Source organism: Pantherophis guttatus, chromosome 4 (assembly GCF_059756535.1).
Source record: "Pantherophis guttatus breed Tessera chromosome 4, ASM5975653v1, whole genome shotgun sequence".
Taxonomy (NCBI): Eukaryota; Metazoa; Chordata; class Lepidosauria; order Squamata; family Colubridae; genus Pantherophis; species Pantherophis guttatus.
In genome coordinates, this window is record NC_142066.1 from 80,669,121 (window position 1) to 80,684,490 (window position 15,370).

At 45.4% G+C, this 15,370-nt stretch overlaps 1 protein-coding gene across 18 annotated transcripts in view; it reads right to left on the bottom strand.

Moving 5' to 3' along the window:
* ANLN (anillin, actin binding protein) overlaps nt 1-15,370 on the bottom strand; it is a 144,024-nt gene that overhangs the window by 95,541 nt on the left and 33,113 nt on the right. For 3 of the 18 annotated variants that reach the window (XM_087894050.1, XM_034411269.3, XM_034411079.3), the window contains exon 1: nt 4,090-4,306. The exons of 12 other annotated variants lie outside the window; for them this stretch is intronic. In XM_087894050.1, coding sequence (XP_087750176.1) covers nt 4,090-4,107 — 18 coding nt within the window. In that variant the 5' untranslated portion in view covers nt 4,108-4,306. Of the gene's footprint in view, nt 1-4,023; nt 4,341-15,370 lie in introns of those variants that run through there. 3 more of the 18 variants (XM_034410914.3, XM_087894053.1, XM_034411244.2) reach the window with 3 other exon arrangements.

Sequence of the window (15,370 nt, forward strand, 5' to 3'; positions counted from 1 at the left end):
GAAGGCCATGTCTTAATCCCATCCCCTTGGAGCTGCTTTGTCTTTAAAACATGTTTCTCCTTTTCTCATCCAGGGAAATATAATATTCTGCCTTTTTAATGTTTCCTAAAATATTTCATTCTTCGGGCGGGCGGGGGGCATGCTAACTTTCTTCAATATTATAAACTTTTATTTTTTCCATATAAACATAACACATATTTAATGTAGTGACAAACAGTTCACATTTTAATTGAAAGGGGAATGGTTTTGCTTCTAGAAACATTTACATTCAAATTTGGCATAATAGAGAACAAGGCTCAATTTCTATGATACTGAATTAGAGTAATTATGAATAAATTTCAAAAAAAACTTGTCCTTGGATTACAGAACCAAAAGAATTCTGGTTTGACCCACCTACAATACTGTATTACAGGGTGTCAAATTCAGTTTCATTGAGGGCTGGATCAGCATTATGGTTGTTCTCCAGGGGCTGGGGGGAGGGCATGGCCCGGGAGGAAGGGGCATGGCTGGGGTGGTCATGACCGACTGGGCGTGGCCATCGGGCATGGCCCACTTGACATAGCTCACGTGGATGGTGCTTGTGGGGGCCGGGCAGGGTTAGGGAGGGAATCCAAGGATCTCCACTGGGTGGGGCGGGGGCTGGGAGGCTCGTATCGCAGGATGAGGCGAGGCGAGGCAGAGCAGCTACAGCCAGAAACCCGTCGGCCACTGTGCGCTCACTGCCCTTTGTGTGCAGGGAGGATGGTTTCCAGCTGTAGATGCTAGCCTGCCGGCCCCTCAGCTAGTGCATGCTGTGGCTCCGGAGCCCGCTGCCACCACCAGGCTGGCCGTTCAAGAAGCAAGCAGTGGAGGAGTAGAATGTGATGCTGACCGCTAGATGCGCTAACTCAATCCCACTGTCTGTTTTGGCTTGCCATTGGAGAGCAGGTCGCTGCTGGTCATCTTCTCCTTGGCCCTCTCGCAAGTCTTGCCCTTGATCTGCACCTGGAGCGTGTTTCTCATGCACCCAACCGCAGTGGGTCACAACAGTGCCAAGGTGTGTTGGGTGCACGAGGGGCGCTTCGCCAGCAGGAAGTGGAGGAGGATGCGGTGCTTTGAAGAGCGGAGGTGGCGCAGTGGTTAGAGTGCAGTACTGCAGGCTACTTCTGCTGATCACTGACTGCCAGCAGCTTGGCAGATTGAATCTCACCAGGCTCAAGCCTTCCATCCTTCCAAGGTTGGTAAAATAAGGACCCAGATTTTGGGGGGCAATATGCTGGCTCTGTAAACTGCTTAGAGAAGCAGAAGGAAGTCCTGGTACCTCCGAGGCGCCCTACATCTTACAAGATGCTGCGCCTTCCAGGAACGCCAGACGAGCAGGGAATTTGGCTGCAACCCTCAGCTTGGAACAGAAAAGTGGAAGTGGGACTACAAGACAGAAGGCTGCCTTCAGTCCAGGAAAGGGACCACAGCCTCGTGGGCTCCATCTGAAGGAGCTGTGTGATCAGCAGCACCCCAAAAGGGCTCTGGAGCTGCTGCCTCGCAGAGTAGAGCGGGGGGGTCAGCTCTTCCCACCTAGCAGCTTCGATGAAGGAGATGCATCATTTGTGGCAACTCCGCCGCCACTTGGCAGATGCACCCAGCCCGAAGGAGGTGAAGCGGCCAACTAGAAAGGCTGAGGTGATAAAGCATGCCCAGGCCCAGCAGGCAAAAAACAGCCACCCTGAGTGGGGAAAGCCAGTTCCCCATCGGCGCCCTGGCTGCCGAGGCCCAGCCGATGTGGGAGGCACATGATCCCGGTCATGGTGCCAATGGGGATCAAGCTTTCCCCGCTCGTAGTGACCACCTTTTGTCTGATAGGAATGAGCATGCTTTACCACCTCTTCTCAGCCTTTCTAGCTGGCCTCTTTGCTTCCTTCGGGCTGGGTGGGCCTGGTGCTTCGGGTGGCAATGGCAGCAGCCTAATGGATCTGCACGAGCTGCTGGCAGCCTCGGTGGTGCTGAGGTGCGTTGGGTGCGCTAGAAGGCATTCCACATGCGGGCCAAGGGCAAGACCCGTGAGGAGGCCAAGATGACCAGTGGACACCTGCTCTTCAAACACAAGCAAAACAGACAGGACGGAGTAGGTGGGCCAATGGTGTCTGGCAGCAGCCTGTCCACACCCTCGTCATCTTGTTTTGGCCCGCGGCAGTAGCCAGAGGCAGAGAACTCGGTCCAGCCTGCTGGATGCGCTGGGCACCTGCCCTATCCATATAGGATGAAGCAGGAGCATCCAGTGGTGCACATCATGTGCCTCCCCCTCCGACTCTGCCTGCTGCCAACATGCCTGTTTCCTGGACGGCCAGCTGCGAAGTCCCTGTTGCTGGACATCTTTCCCCTCCCCAATGCACACATACCTGAAAGGCTGGTAAGTGCGGCCATTCTGGAAACGATAAGGGGCCAGCCTGCATCACTTTCATCTTGCCCATTCCATCCTGGCAGGCATGCATGTGTATAGTAGGGTCCACGCACAGGGTCCTCACCCCATCCTGGAATGCATGTGGACTCCTGCAGCCTCCTGCACATATGCGCGCCCACAGAGATGGGCCAAGCCAAAGTGACGTGGACTGGCCCATTACTATTTCCAGGATGGCCACGTGGGCCAGATCCAACCACATCGCAGGCTGGATCTGGCCTGCGGGCATTGAGTTTGACACTCCGACTATATTAGGAAATTGACTGTTATTGAGAGGCTGAATCTCTTACTCCCAGAAAACACAAAATAGGAAAGAGGGTCTTTTATACCCCAGGCCACGAATGACCTAACTATTTAGTGTTTGCCATTTCTATTCTATAGTTTTTACATAGTAAATTCTTTCCTAGCTGTTCGTTATTCCTTTTCTACCAGTTTATAGGACAACCAGGCTATAATCAGAGGCTGTTAAATTTTAATCTTTATGCAGTATTTAGAAACAAAGGCAATTTTAAGTCTAATATAATAGTTCAGATTATTTGATAACTGATAATCTCTTTGTATAAGAGATGCAAATAAAAATTTCTGAAATTTTAGTTACTTGAATTAATTTGAGTCCTGCTCTAAAAGTAATACCCAACTTTTGTAGAACCAAATTATAAGGTGTTTTTTTTTAGAATGGAAGTGATTTTAAGGGAAACCCAGTTTGTGGTTGATCAACTTGTTCTATTTACATCCTTAGCTCTGAAACTGAAATATTGTATACTATAGAAAACTTTCTGAATTTCAAGTTATATTAAAATAATTCTAAACTAAATTTTTATAGCAACTTAACTTGTTTGCTTTTGTATTTCTTTTCATCTTAACAAGCCAACTAGCAATTCAGAAATGCCACACCCATTCATTCATTCCCCCCCTCCCGTGAGTCAAGCACAAAAAAGGCATGAGTCAAGACATGAAAAAGGCGCAGTTTGAGAGCGGTGTTGTTGTTTTTTTAAAAAAAACTGCTAAAACATTCCTGATCACAACTATGTGTTATGTATGCAAGACTTATGGAAAGTACCATTGGTATTAAAATTGGTATTTGGTACTTAAACACTAAAAATTGTTATTAAAACAAATCAAGCCCTCAACCCCATTGAATAAATAATCTTTGTTAGAAATGAGGAATTGAAAGACTCATGCAACAATTTTACACTGGATTACAATACTCAGAAGTATTGCGAGTTAAATACAAATTAATTGAATTACATTTCATGAAAGCATTGCATCATGTCCTTTTAGTTGAAACAGAATCTCCATTTATTAGATTTAACTTGTAACTAAAGGCGCATAAGTCAGGTTTGGGGGGGCGGGTAGGAATTGCTTCTCTCATACTTTCCTTTCTTGGTAATATACCCTTTCCTATCTCAAGAACCGGATATATGCGGCTCTGGATTGAATATGGAGTCCTTGGTGCTCTGTAAACTCGGTTGTCTGCTTGCAGACGTTTTGTTTTTCCCAACATTTCCTCTTCCCAATCGGTTTTCTCCACCAACACTGTTCTGACCTTCTCTACACTACACAATGTGCCCACCTTTCTCATTACCCACCTCTCTTATCCTCGGTCACACTTAACAACCGACTCATGGAGCCATTAAGTAGAGGTAATCACGTACCTCGGTGAAAGGATCCATCTTTACAAGTATCCCCTGCTGCCACCGTAGCCGCTCGCCTCGTCTGCAACCAAGCTATTTCACTATGCTTACCAAATGAAAACTGCTGTTAGATTTGAATTTCAGCGCCTGCCACAGGCAAACTGCGTACTACGCATGCGCCTCACCCCCCCCCCGCGGCTGTTGCTCCGCCCATCCCAATTCCATAACGGAACGGCTCGTCTCACGCGCGTGAAGTTCAATCCTGATAAAGCGATCGTAGAAAAGTGAAGAGAATGATTGACAAGATTTTTAGCCAATGATTCACAAGCCATATTCCCCAGGTTGCGTCTTCGCATTTTACAACCGCCCAGTCTTAGGGCTTATGGCGTCATTATATGGTTATGGTTCATAATCAGTTTATGAAATTGGCGCACCCTTAAAAAAGGCTTTTGTATAACTTTAAAATTTCAGAAATAGGAAATCCTAGTTGCAGTCCTGTATAAAGTCAGCGTCTTTAATGCTTTCTGATTGCTATTGAACTTCGATGGGGCAACCTGCTAGTGAGGAAACCCAGCGAGATTTTAGTTTTCCTCTAACTTTTGAAAATCGGGGGGAAGTATAATTCCACTAACTTTAAGAAATAAATGAGAGTGGTGAGATTCTAATATTGCAGATCTTCGTAAGTTTTATACATTGTTCTCAGTGACATGTTTGTAAGATTTGCACACAATCTAGAACTCGGATATCTCTGATAGTTTGAGGTGCGGCAAAATATAGGAATTAGGAAATTAACTTGTAGGAAGTTAGCACCCACCCCTTTCCTAGAGGAATGAAATATTTTGGGAAATATTAAAAAGGCAGAATATTATGTTTCCCTGGATGAGAAATGGAGAAGCATGTTTTAAAGACGAAGCAGCTCCCATCTTCCTGCCCCCACCCTTTGTCAATGGGCCAGAGACAGAAACTCAAATCTTTGTCAATGGATCATCATCTGCAACACAATAGCACCCATCTAGCAACAGAAACTCACCACATGGCACCTGGGAAGATTACATCAGCCTTGCAAGACTAAGTGTGCAAGGCTAATCAGCCAGCAAGGCTAAGACCCCCACCCCCTTGGAGTCTGACAACCAATCAAGATACTCTTTCTGGGCCCCAAGAAGTTCAAAGCCAGAGAGGGCATAAAACCGGGGGACTTGCTGGGTCTTGTCCCCTTTTCTGTTCAGGAACTCAAGCCATGTGATCCTGTCCACCATTAAACCATCTTTCCAAGCACTCTACATGTTTCTAGTGTCTTTTTCCCCACTTGGAGCTGAACCCAGGAGGATATTTCTTCCTACAAACTGTTCAAAGCCCATAGATTTGGGAGAATTGGCTTTATGGTTAAATAACAAATCTAGACCAATCTAATTAGTTCAGACTTGTGTGGCTTGTAAACTCGTGTAATTGTAGATACTTAGTAAAAGCAGAGGAAAATATTGTGTGTTCTAGACATTATTGCCATTGTCTAGGGCCATTTAGTTATCCTGAAGAGAAAAGTGTATACATTTTATATTTTCAACAACATGCCAGGTAGAGAGATCTGTTTTCCTAGTCAGTTGGTGTAAGCTACTTTGCTCCCTGCGGTGCACCAAGGATAGGTACACAAGCCCAAACAGAATGAACTAGCAATTTAGGCAGTCAGGACTGCATTGTATCTATAGCATGTAGATTTCCCTGACATTGTATGCCATACATTATATAATGCTTTATTCATCCAGTATGCATGCAATTGTAATAAATGTGACCTCTGGAATCACTCATCTATACATGTATCAATTTCTGTTATTGCCATGGGGATAATAAATTGTTTTCATTGGGGATAATAAATTATTTTCATTTGTTACATTGACCATCCCAATTAAAAAATGTTGATAAACAGCAAAAAACAAACAACATACTTGACCTTATAAAAAAAAACAATAGCAATAAATAATCAAAGTACTACATTCAGATGTATATCAAGAATAGTACAGTAATATGAGCCAAAGACTTGCAGAACTATTAAAAAGCCTTCCATTTATCCATACACTTCATGTGTCATATGAAGGATGGCCTCTTATTTATTTTTTTGTCGAGTACATATTAGATAATATCTATAAGTATAAGCAGGACTTGAATACATAAAATAAATACAATTAAAGGGAACATTAGGACAGGGACGGTAGGCACGCTGGTGCTCTTATGCACACCCCTTACAGACCTCTTAGGAATGGGGTGAAGTCAATAGTTTTAGGTTAAAGTTTTGGGGGTTTTGGGATGAGACCACAAAGTCTGGTAGTGCATTCCAGGCATTAACAAGTCTGTTACTGAAGTCATATTTTCTGCAATCGAGTTTGGAACAATTCACTTTAAGTTTGTACTTATTGTGTGCTCGTGTATTGTTGTGGTTGAAGTTGAAGTAGTCATTGACAGGTAGGACATTATAGCAGATGATTTTGTGAGATATGCGATATGGTGGAATCACCCACGGGCTGGTCACCGAGAACCCCACTAGGTCAGCAAACCAGGGCCTGCGAGGACAGTTCGGAGCCACTAACAACAGTTCTGCCCTCTCTGCCACCATTTTTCGGACTACCTGGGGAATGAGATTGACAGGAGGAAAAGCGTACAACCTCCCGGGTGGCCACCTGCATCGCAGAGCGTCCGTGTCCTCTGCCAGAGGAGACGGGTATCTGGAAATGAACCGAGGAAGCTGGGCATTGGCCGGACTTGCGAACAGGTCGATCACTGGAGCACCGAACCGTAGCGACAGTTCCTGAAACAGCCTTGGATGTAGTTGCCATTCTGCCGGGTCAATCTGCTCCCTGCTGAGCCAGTCCACCTGAACGTTGGCCGTGCCCGATATATGGTCTGCTCGCACTGATAGGAGGTGACGTTCCACCCAATGGAAGAGCTTATCCAACTCGAGCATCAGGGCCCGAGACTTCGTGCCCCCCTCCCAGTTCACATGCGCCTTGGCGGATGTGTTGTCCATGAGGATCAACAAGTGATGACCGTGGACCGTCGCAGCAAAGTGAAGCAGAGCAAGGCGGATTGCCCGCAGCTCGAGCAAATTGATGCTGTGCAGTGTCTCTGCCCGCGACCACAATCCCTGAGCCACCTGGTTGTCCAGGTGGGCACCCCAGCCAAGCAAGCTGGCATCGGTGGTCAGTACTAATCGCTTCTGGTCCAGGAAGTGACAGCCCTTCCGAAGTGGTGGCGACTTCCACCACCATAGGGACAATCTCACCTGGGGAGGGACAAATACCATCCTGGAGGTGCTGGCCACCCCCCTCCGCTGGAAGGGCAGGAGGAGCCATTGTAAAGGCCGAGAGTGTCTGCGGGCCTAAGGAAGTGGGAACACGAGACCAGTTTCCTGAGTAGTTGAGAAAGAGTCAAAAGAGGTACCGACCTCTGTGTCAGAACCTGGCCCAGCGAACTCCTGATGTTCCTCACCCTCTTGGGGGACAGAAAGACCTGTCCCATGGTAGAGTTTATCACAGATCCCAGATGCAGAATGGAAGTGGACGGCACGAACAGGCTCTTGTCCAAGTTGACTGTGAAGCCGTGATTCCTGAAGGCCGAGAACACCAGGTCCATGTCGCGCACTGCTTGGTCCCGGGATGATGAGAGGACCAGAATGTCGTCCAGGTAACATAACAGTCTCACCGGAACTGGTCTGAGGGTTGCTGCAACAGCTGCCACCAGCTTGGTGAATGTTCTGGGTGCCGAGGAAAGTCCAAATGGCATGGCACAATATTAATAATGCTTGCCCGCATACTTGAACCGCAGAAACTTGCGATGGGAGGGATGTACGGGCACATGGAGATAAGCTTCGCGCAAGTCCACTGATTGCATGAGGTCTCCCTGACATACAGAAGACAGAATTGACTGCAGTGAGTGCATTTTGAATCGGCAGTAACGAACCGCCCGATTCAGGTCTTTCAAATTGAGGATCCCTCTGATGCCCCCCGAGCTCTTGGGGACCAGGAACAGAGTTGAGTAGAACCCTGCCCCCAATTGGTCTATTGGAACCGCTTCTATCGCCTTGATGTCCAGCAGGTGAGTTATTTCCTTTGACATGAGGCGATGGGACTTGGACGAATGAGGGATGGGGCACCTGATGAAATGGCATGGGGGACGGTCTACAAATTCGATCAAGAGTCCTTCGGCTATGGTGCGACGCACCCACCTGTCCGACGTTGACGCCTCCCACTGATGATGGAAAGCCTGCAGCCGACCGCCAACAGGACCGGACGGCGGTGAGTCATTTGCCTCGATGATAGGGCTTGGTGCCGGAGCCTCGAAAGGGGCACTTCAATATGGGCTGGTGTCTGCTGCGGTCCCGGAAGCTATGTCTATCAGAGAACCGTTCAAAGGAATGGAACAGTTGCCTGTAAGAGGAGGGCCCACCGGACCCCAAGTAAGGCCAAAATGACTGCCGCTGTGTGTATGGTGCATAGCGTCTCTCCTGCCTACGAAGGGTCGATGGGAGAACTTTCCGTTTATCTCTGTCCTCCACCAGGACAGGGTCCAGAGCAGCACCAAAAAGGTTGGGCGATTTGTAAGAGGCCGCTGCTAGCTTCCATTTCGTCTTGACATTGGCTTTCCAAGGCCACAGCCAGAAAAGGCGTCTGGACGTGATGGAAGACGCCAAGGCACGAGATGCGAATTTAACAGAGTTCAGAAATGCATCAGCAGAATACTCAGTGGCCGCAATAATCTTATTAACGTCTTGGTGCAGACGAGTTTCTTCGGGAGGAAGCCATTCTTGCAATTGCCGCAGCCAAATCAGAGAGGCGCGATTAAATAATGAAGTGGCCGTTGCAGTCCTGATGGCCCAAGCCCCCGCCATGTGTGACTTCTGAAAAGCCAGCTCAGCACGCCTGTCCTCCGCCTTCAGGCCGTCCAGCGGATCTGCTGAGAGCATTGATTTAGATGTAAGACTCGCCACAGGAACGTCAACGACAGGTAAGTCCAACAACGACTCCAGCTCAGGAGCAGGACAGTAAAGCTTCTTGTCCTGATTGCTAGGTGCTGTAGATGACCTGGGCTGACTCAAGGAGCTTGAAGAACATCCACAAACAATTGGGGGCATGGAATAAAGTCCTTCTCCTGCTTAGCTTGCTTGAACAAGGCGTCATGCGGACCGGCTTCCGATTGGGAAGTAGAGGGATGCGCCCCCACTGAGCCCAAATTAGTTGTCAAACGTGCTTTGTGAAGCAGGGACTTGAACAGCGCCGGCCAAAAAAGGCCTGTGAAAGCCAGGGAGTCAGGTAACAAACCCTCATCTTCTGAAAATTCGAGATCTTCAGGGTAGTCCCCCTCTGGTCAGAATCAGCAGATGAATTAGACTCATGTCAGCGAGGAAAACAGGTCCTGTGATAAGCTGAAGTCGAGGAAGCTGCCTGGCTGGGCGCAGTAGGGGCCCCCTGAGCTGCCTGCTGAGCTCCCGCTGCCATAATGGATGCTAAGGCCGTGGACAGCATGGCTTGGAAGTCCATCTGTGGGCCCCCCACGGGCGGCTCCACAGGCTGAAGCCCCGCTGCTGTGGGTGTGAAGGTTGCAGATGGAGCTGGTCTGCGAGGCAGAAGGGGTGAAGGTAAACCCGCAGCTGACACATCAGGTAGAGATTGCGAAACCCGCTTTGACAAAGCCAGGGGAACAGATCTAGAGGACTCTTCACCAATGAGCTCAGAGCTAGGATGAGCTGCAGAAGTGTCAGCGGCCTGCCTGGCCTTCTCGTATTGGCGCGCAAAGGCCTTATGGCGTCGAAGGGCATCCTTATCAGCTGCTGCAGACGATCTGGAACGATTGGACGCGCAGCTGACGGACACAGATCGCTTGTCCTTTTGGATTTGTGTGCCTTAACTGACCTAGGAGGGCTGGCCTCCTGTTCAAGGTCAGATGACAATGAAGAATCAGCCATTGTATAAGAAATTTGGGGAGTATATGAAAAAACGTAATAGAAATACACTATATATATATATATGTGTGTGTGTGTGTGTGTGTGTGTGTGTGTGTGTGTGTGTGTGTATAGTTAATATTTCGGGTTTCTTCCCGTGTAATTGTGGATATATCCCTAAAAGGATATATATATATATATTTGGTTTGGTTTTTTTTAAACTAACCCCAAAGGGCACCAAGGGCACTCAAAAAACAGTCCATGAAAATTTGATAGGCTGATATGGCACACACACACACACACACACACACACACACACACACACACAGCAGACCTGCAGTAAGGGAGGTGAGCTCAGGCTCCAGAATAATATATAAGGCCCGCACCATAAAAGGTGTCAGGGCTTGGGAAGAGGCTGCTCCCTTTGTGTGTGGGGGAAGAAACGCCCCTCCCTACCAACCAGGGAAGGCCAGCAGCTAGCAGCCCTGTGCCATGCCACAAACCTCAACAAAAATGGCGGGCGCGATGTTAAACTGCCTCCAAAATGGTGGCCATAATGAATCAGCAAAAGGCCGTCCCAAACACCCACGTGGAGCAAGGCCGGAAACAGGCAAAGTCGGGCCTCCGGTGTCTGGCTGTCCAGGAAAGAGCTGCCCAGAATCTCTGCTGCAACTCATGCCAGCACACGATCCTCCAAAGCGTTTCTGAGCCCCACAAGGCCGGTGCCGCCCGCAAAGACCTGACGGGACCGCAGACGCTCGTTCAAGTTCCACCAGCAAGCACGTAGCCCATGTGCCCACACAGCCACCGCCTTCTGACTAGTCTGGAGAGCTTGCTGCAACTAATAACCAAGGTGGAGGGGATGAGACGGCCAACCGCCCAGCGCCCACTCCACCGGCGGCAAATGTCGGCCGGATCCGCCCTGCAAGGTCGGAATCCGGCTGCTGATCACGCTGCAGGCGCGAGGCTCGGAACGGCCCGGATTGCCCAGGCGCAAAGCCGGCAACTACAGCTGACTGGCGGGCAGGCAGAAACAGTAAGTTTTCGCTCTCCACCGAAAAGAAAGGAACTAATCAAAAATAAATAAAACGCCTATACGCACTACTAACCTGAGCACAGAGCTAAAATTCACCTCAGTCTGTCAGCAACTGAGAGAAAGACTGGGGAAGTTGGGTAAGGAGGGCGTGGCTAGAGTACAGAGTGGGTGTTTAATTGTTTTAAGTTCTCTCAGTTGCTGTCAGAGAAGAGGATGGATCCCAGCTATGGAGTGGAGACGCAGCGCTCTGGAAAACTATTTGTGTTAGATCGTTGTAGTCATCAGAAGTACAACTAGGGAATGCTGGGCATGGGCCATTGCTGTTAACAAAGACTGAGCCAAAGAATGTGTTAAAGAGGTTTGCTTTAACTGCTTCATCATTGCATTCTTTACCGTTAGGTCCTTTTAGGGGTGGGATGGATCTCAAGCCTTTTAAGTTTGTTGTTTATAAAATTATAGAAGGCGCGATTGGATTTCGTGCGCAGAAGGTTTTCTTATTTGATGTGGTAATTAGTGCATTCAGTCTTTATTTGGTGGCATATATTTTTGTAGTGGCTTTTAAAATTAGCTACATAGCCAGTTTTGTTTTTACGCCAAAGGGATTTTTTTTTTTTGATTGGAGCTTACTTATTGATATGGGTAAATTGTTTTTCCTGGTTTTGGTGGTGATTAGTGGTACATATAGTTTAATAACTCTATTGACTTCAAGCAAGAAATATTATAATGGTCTTCAACAGTTTTACAGTTAGAGAATAGAATTTGCCAATCAAGAGATGAGAGGTCGGTGTTTATAAGATTATAGTTGGCTTTTTTGAAGTTGTAGTTGGGTATCCCATTATTATGGTGATTTTTGATTGGGCATGTATTCAGACAAAAGTCTATCATGCTGTGGTCACTGTTGGAAAAGGGTTCTTTTATTTGTAGTCCATAAATTGAGTTTAAACTGTTGCAGAAGATGAGGTCGAGGCAGTTGTTGAGTCTAGTGTTGTTAGTTACTAGTTGATCTAGACCTAGATTAGTAACAGCATTGTATAGGGTTGAATGGATGGGTTCAGTTGTACATTCGTTTATTGTCCAATTAATAAGAGGTAGGTTGAGGTCACCCAGAAAGATGAGAGGGTATGGGCAAGAGGCTGCCCATGTTAGTAGTGTAGTTAACTTGTTCACATGTGCGATGTCGTAGTCGGGGGCTCTGTAACATAATAAGAAGCAGGTTCACTCTCAATATTCCGATTTAATAGTTCACAAGATGGCCCCCAGTGTGGCCCTGGCTATGCTATACAAAGATTTTATAGATGATAACCAGTATATTGAAGTAGTGCAGGACACCATCTGGTAGCCATTGCAGGAAACTCAAATTAAAATAACAAAGTTCTGTACAAGTTTCAGCTTCTAGGCTGTCTTCAAAGGTAGGATGTTGTTGCTGCCAACCAGCTACCCCCTCCCCAAACATTTCCATGAGGAACTGGAAATATACTTATATGAAACTAATGGAAGAGAAAGGCAGATTCCACCTAATTTATTATATTTCTAATTCTTTTTTTTTTTTTTTTGCTACATCTTTGAATGTTTACACTCCATAGTTAAATCTCATTTTTCATTGACCATATTTAGAATTTGAAAGGAAGAGAGATATTTTCTTAGCTACATCAATTTCTACTATAGTACTTTACTTTGGCTACTTATTTGTCAAACAGAATCCTGTGTTTTCAGTAGCATGAATTTAAAGAAAATATATTACTGTTACTCAAGTAGAGATTCAGATTTCGTACAATGAAATCACAATATGACATCAAAGAAGTGTTAGCAAAATGTTTTAGAAAAGTAGACACAGTATCAGTTACATGGCTGTGTTGGAAGAAATGTCCATTTGGGTTCAGTTCCAAGTGGGAAGAAAGACACAGACTGCTTGGAAAGATGGTTTAATGGTGGGCAGGACCACATGGTTTGAGGTCCTGGGCAAAAAGAGCACATGGGTGAGAGAGGGAGAGATATTTAAATCCCCTCTTAGGCCCCGCCTTGGAGCTTCCTGTTCCTGTGTAAGAAATGTACTTCGATTCATTGTCATTCCCATGGGGCCATGCAGGGGTAACTTTGTAGGTTGTTTTGAGTCCCAGGCCTCGTTGAATCTTGCTGGGTGATGATATAATGAAGGGGCTTTGGGCAATTCCTATTATGGCTTAATGGCTTTGTCCTGGTTTGGATCTTGACTGAGGGCTAATCCTTTTTTTTTTTTTTACCATCTTTATTAAATTATCAAATAATTATAAAAACAATTAAAACCATAATAAGATTTTCATATACATAGATCATATCATATATTTGACATTTCATTTCTATTCTTTTACATATCTATATATATTCTTCTTATCTACCCATTATATATTTCTTAACCTAGTCCCATAATCATTTTCCTGATGGTGAAGTCGTTGTTGGTATTTATATAAAGTAAGCATGGAAATACACTCTCAATTATCAATTATCCATTTAAAATTCAGTATTAAAGAAAAGTAAAATTTAGTACTCAATATTATCTGTATGTTTTACTACATATATCCTTATCCACTTTCTTTTCGCTTAATCCAATCATACCACTTGTCCCATACCTTAAAATACTTTGAGCTTTCCTTATCCTTTAATTTCAGTGTTAATTGATCTGATTCCGCACATGCATATATTTTTTGTATTATCTGCTGATCAGTTGGCAAATGGTCAGTCTTCCAAACTTGTGCAACTGCTATTCTGGCAGCTGTAATTATATGATGTATCAAATATGTCATTTATTTTCTAATATTTTGTTTATATATTCCTAATAAAAAAATCTCTGGGTCTAATTCTATTTCTTCTCCTGTGATTTGTGCTATCCAAATTCTAATTTTCCCCCAGAGTGCCTTAATTTTGGGACATAACCACCATATATGGTAATAAGTTCCTCAGGCCTGTTTATATTTCCAACAATTTGGATCCAAATTAGGGTACATTTGTGCTAGCCTCGCAGGGGCAAGGTGCCACCTATATCACATTTTGTATTGGTTTTCCTTATAGGATACTGATTTCATTATTTTGATGTTGTTTTCCCAAATCCTTTCCCATTCTTCTAATTGAATATTTTTACCTATCTTTCTGTTCCAGGGAACTATCTGTCCTTTAATTATATTCACATTTGAGTCAATTTCTAATAAGTAATTATATATTTTGGATATTAATTTCCCTTCTTTCACTTCCAGAAATTTATCTAACCTATTAGGATTCACATCAATTCCTCTTTCGTCCCTATCTTTCCTATATCTATTTTGTACTTGAAGGTAGGGCCACCAATCCAATTCCATTCCTGCATCTCTGAGGTCCTGGCGTGTTCTTAATAGTCCATTTGAATCTAATAGGACCCTATATCGTATAATTCTATAATAATTTATAGTATTGGGATGCATAGCCGTCTCCACTGTGGAAAACCACCCAGGGACCTTCGTATAACATTTTTTCTTTGTCTCCAACCAGATGTCAATTAATGCTCTCCTAATTATATGGTTATTAAAATGTTGGTACGTTTTATTCCCGGAATTCCACAGGAAGGCGTGCCACCCCATCATTAAATCATGGCCTTCAAGTTTTAATAATCGTTAGGATGTGAGGGCGATCTGGCTGCGACATCTGTCACCCCATTGATCGCCAGGGTTGATTCGGCTGATCTGGCTGGCTAGGCGGGTGTCCCCTTCCTCCCTCACTGCTCCATGTGCGTCCCTCTCGAAGCTGCGCGCTCGGTGGAAGAGGACGACCATCCCAGATAGAAGGAGTGTACCGATCTTCGGTCAAGGGTATACGATAGCTGCGCTCCCCTGCTAGAACCTCCAAACAAGCTCAAGGTCCATTTGTAGGAGAACGTAGGGTAGTCAAGCTTCCAAGACTCCAGACACATCCAAGTGAGGCGCTGCATGTGGCAGTTTGCCATTCTTTTTTTAATAAAAAAAATAAAAAAAAAGTTTTAATAATCGTTGGTTATCTAGGTTAACCCACTCTTTTATCCATATCAGGCCTGCTGCCTTATAATATTTCTCCCAGGCCGGAAAACCAAACCCTCCTCTAAGTTTGTCATCCTGTAGTGTGTTCAAGCTTATCCTGGGTTTTTTGCCCTCCCATAAACATTTAGACGTAATTTTATTTAAATTAATAAAGAATTTTCTCTCCAATTTCACTGGGATAGTCTGAAATAGGTAGAGGAGTCTAGGCAAGATGTTCATCTTCAGAGCCGCTATCCTTCCTAAAAATGAAATATTTAGCTTTCCCCATCTTTGTAAATCATTTTCAATTTGATGTATCATTCTATCGTAATTGTTTTCCTT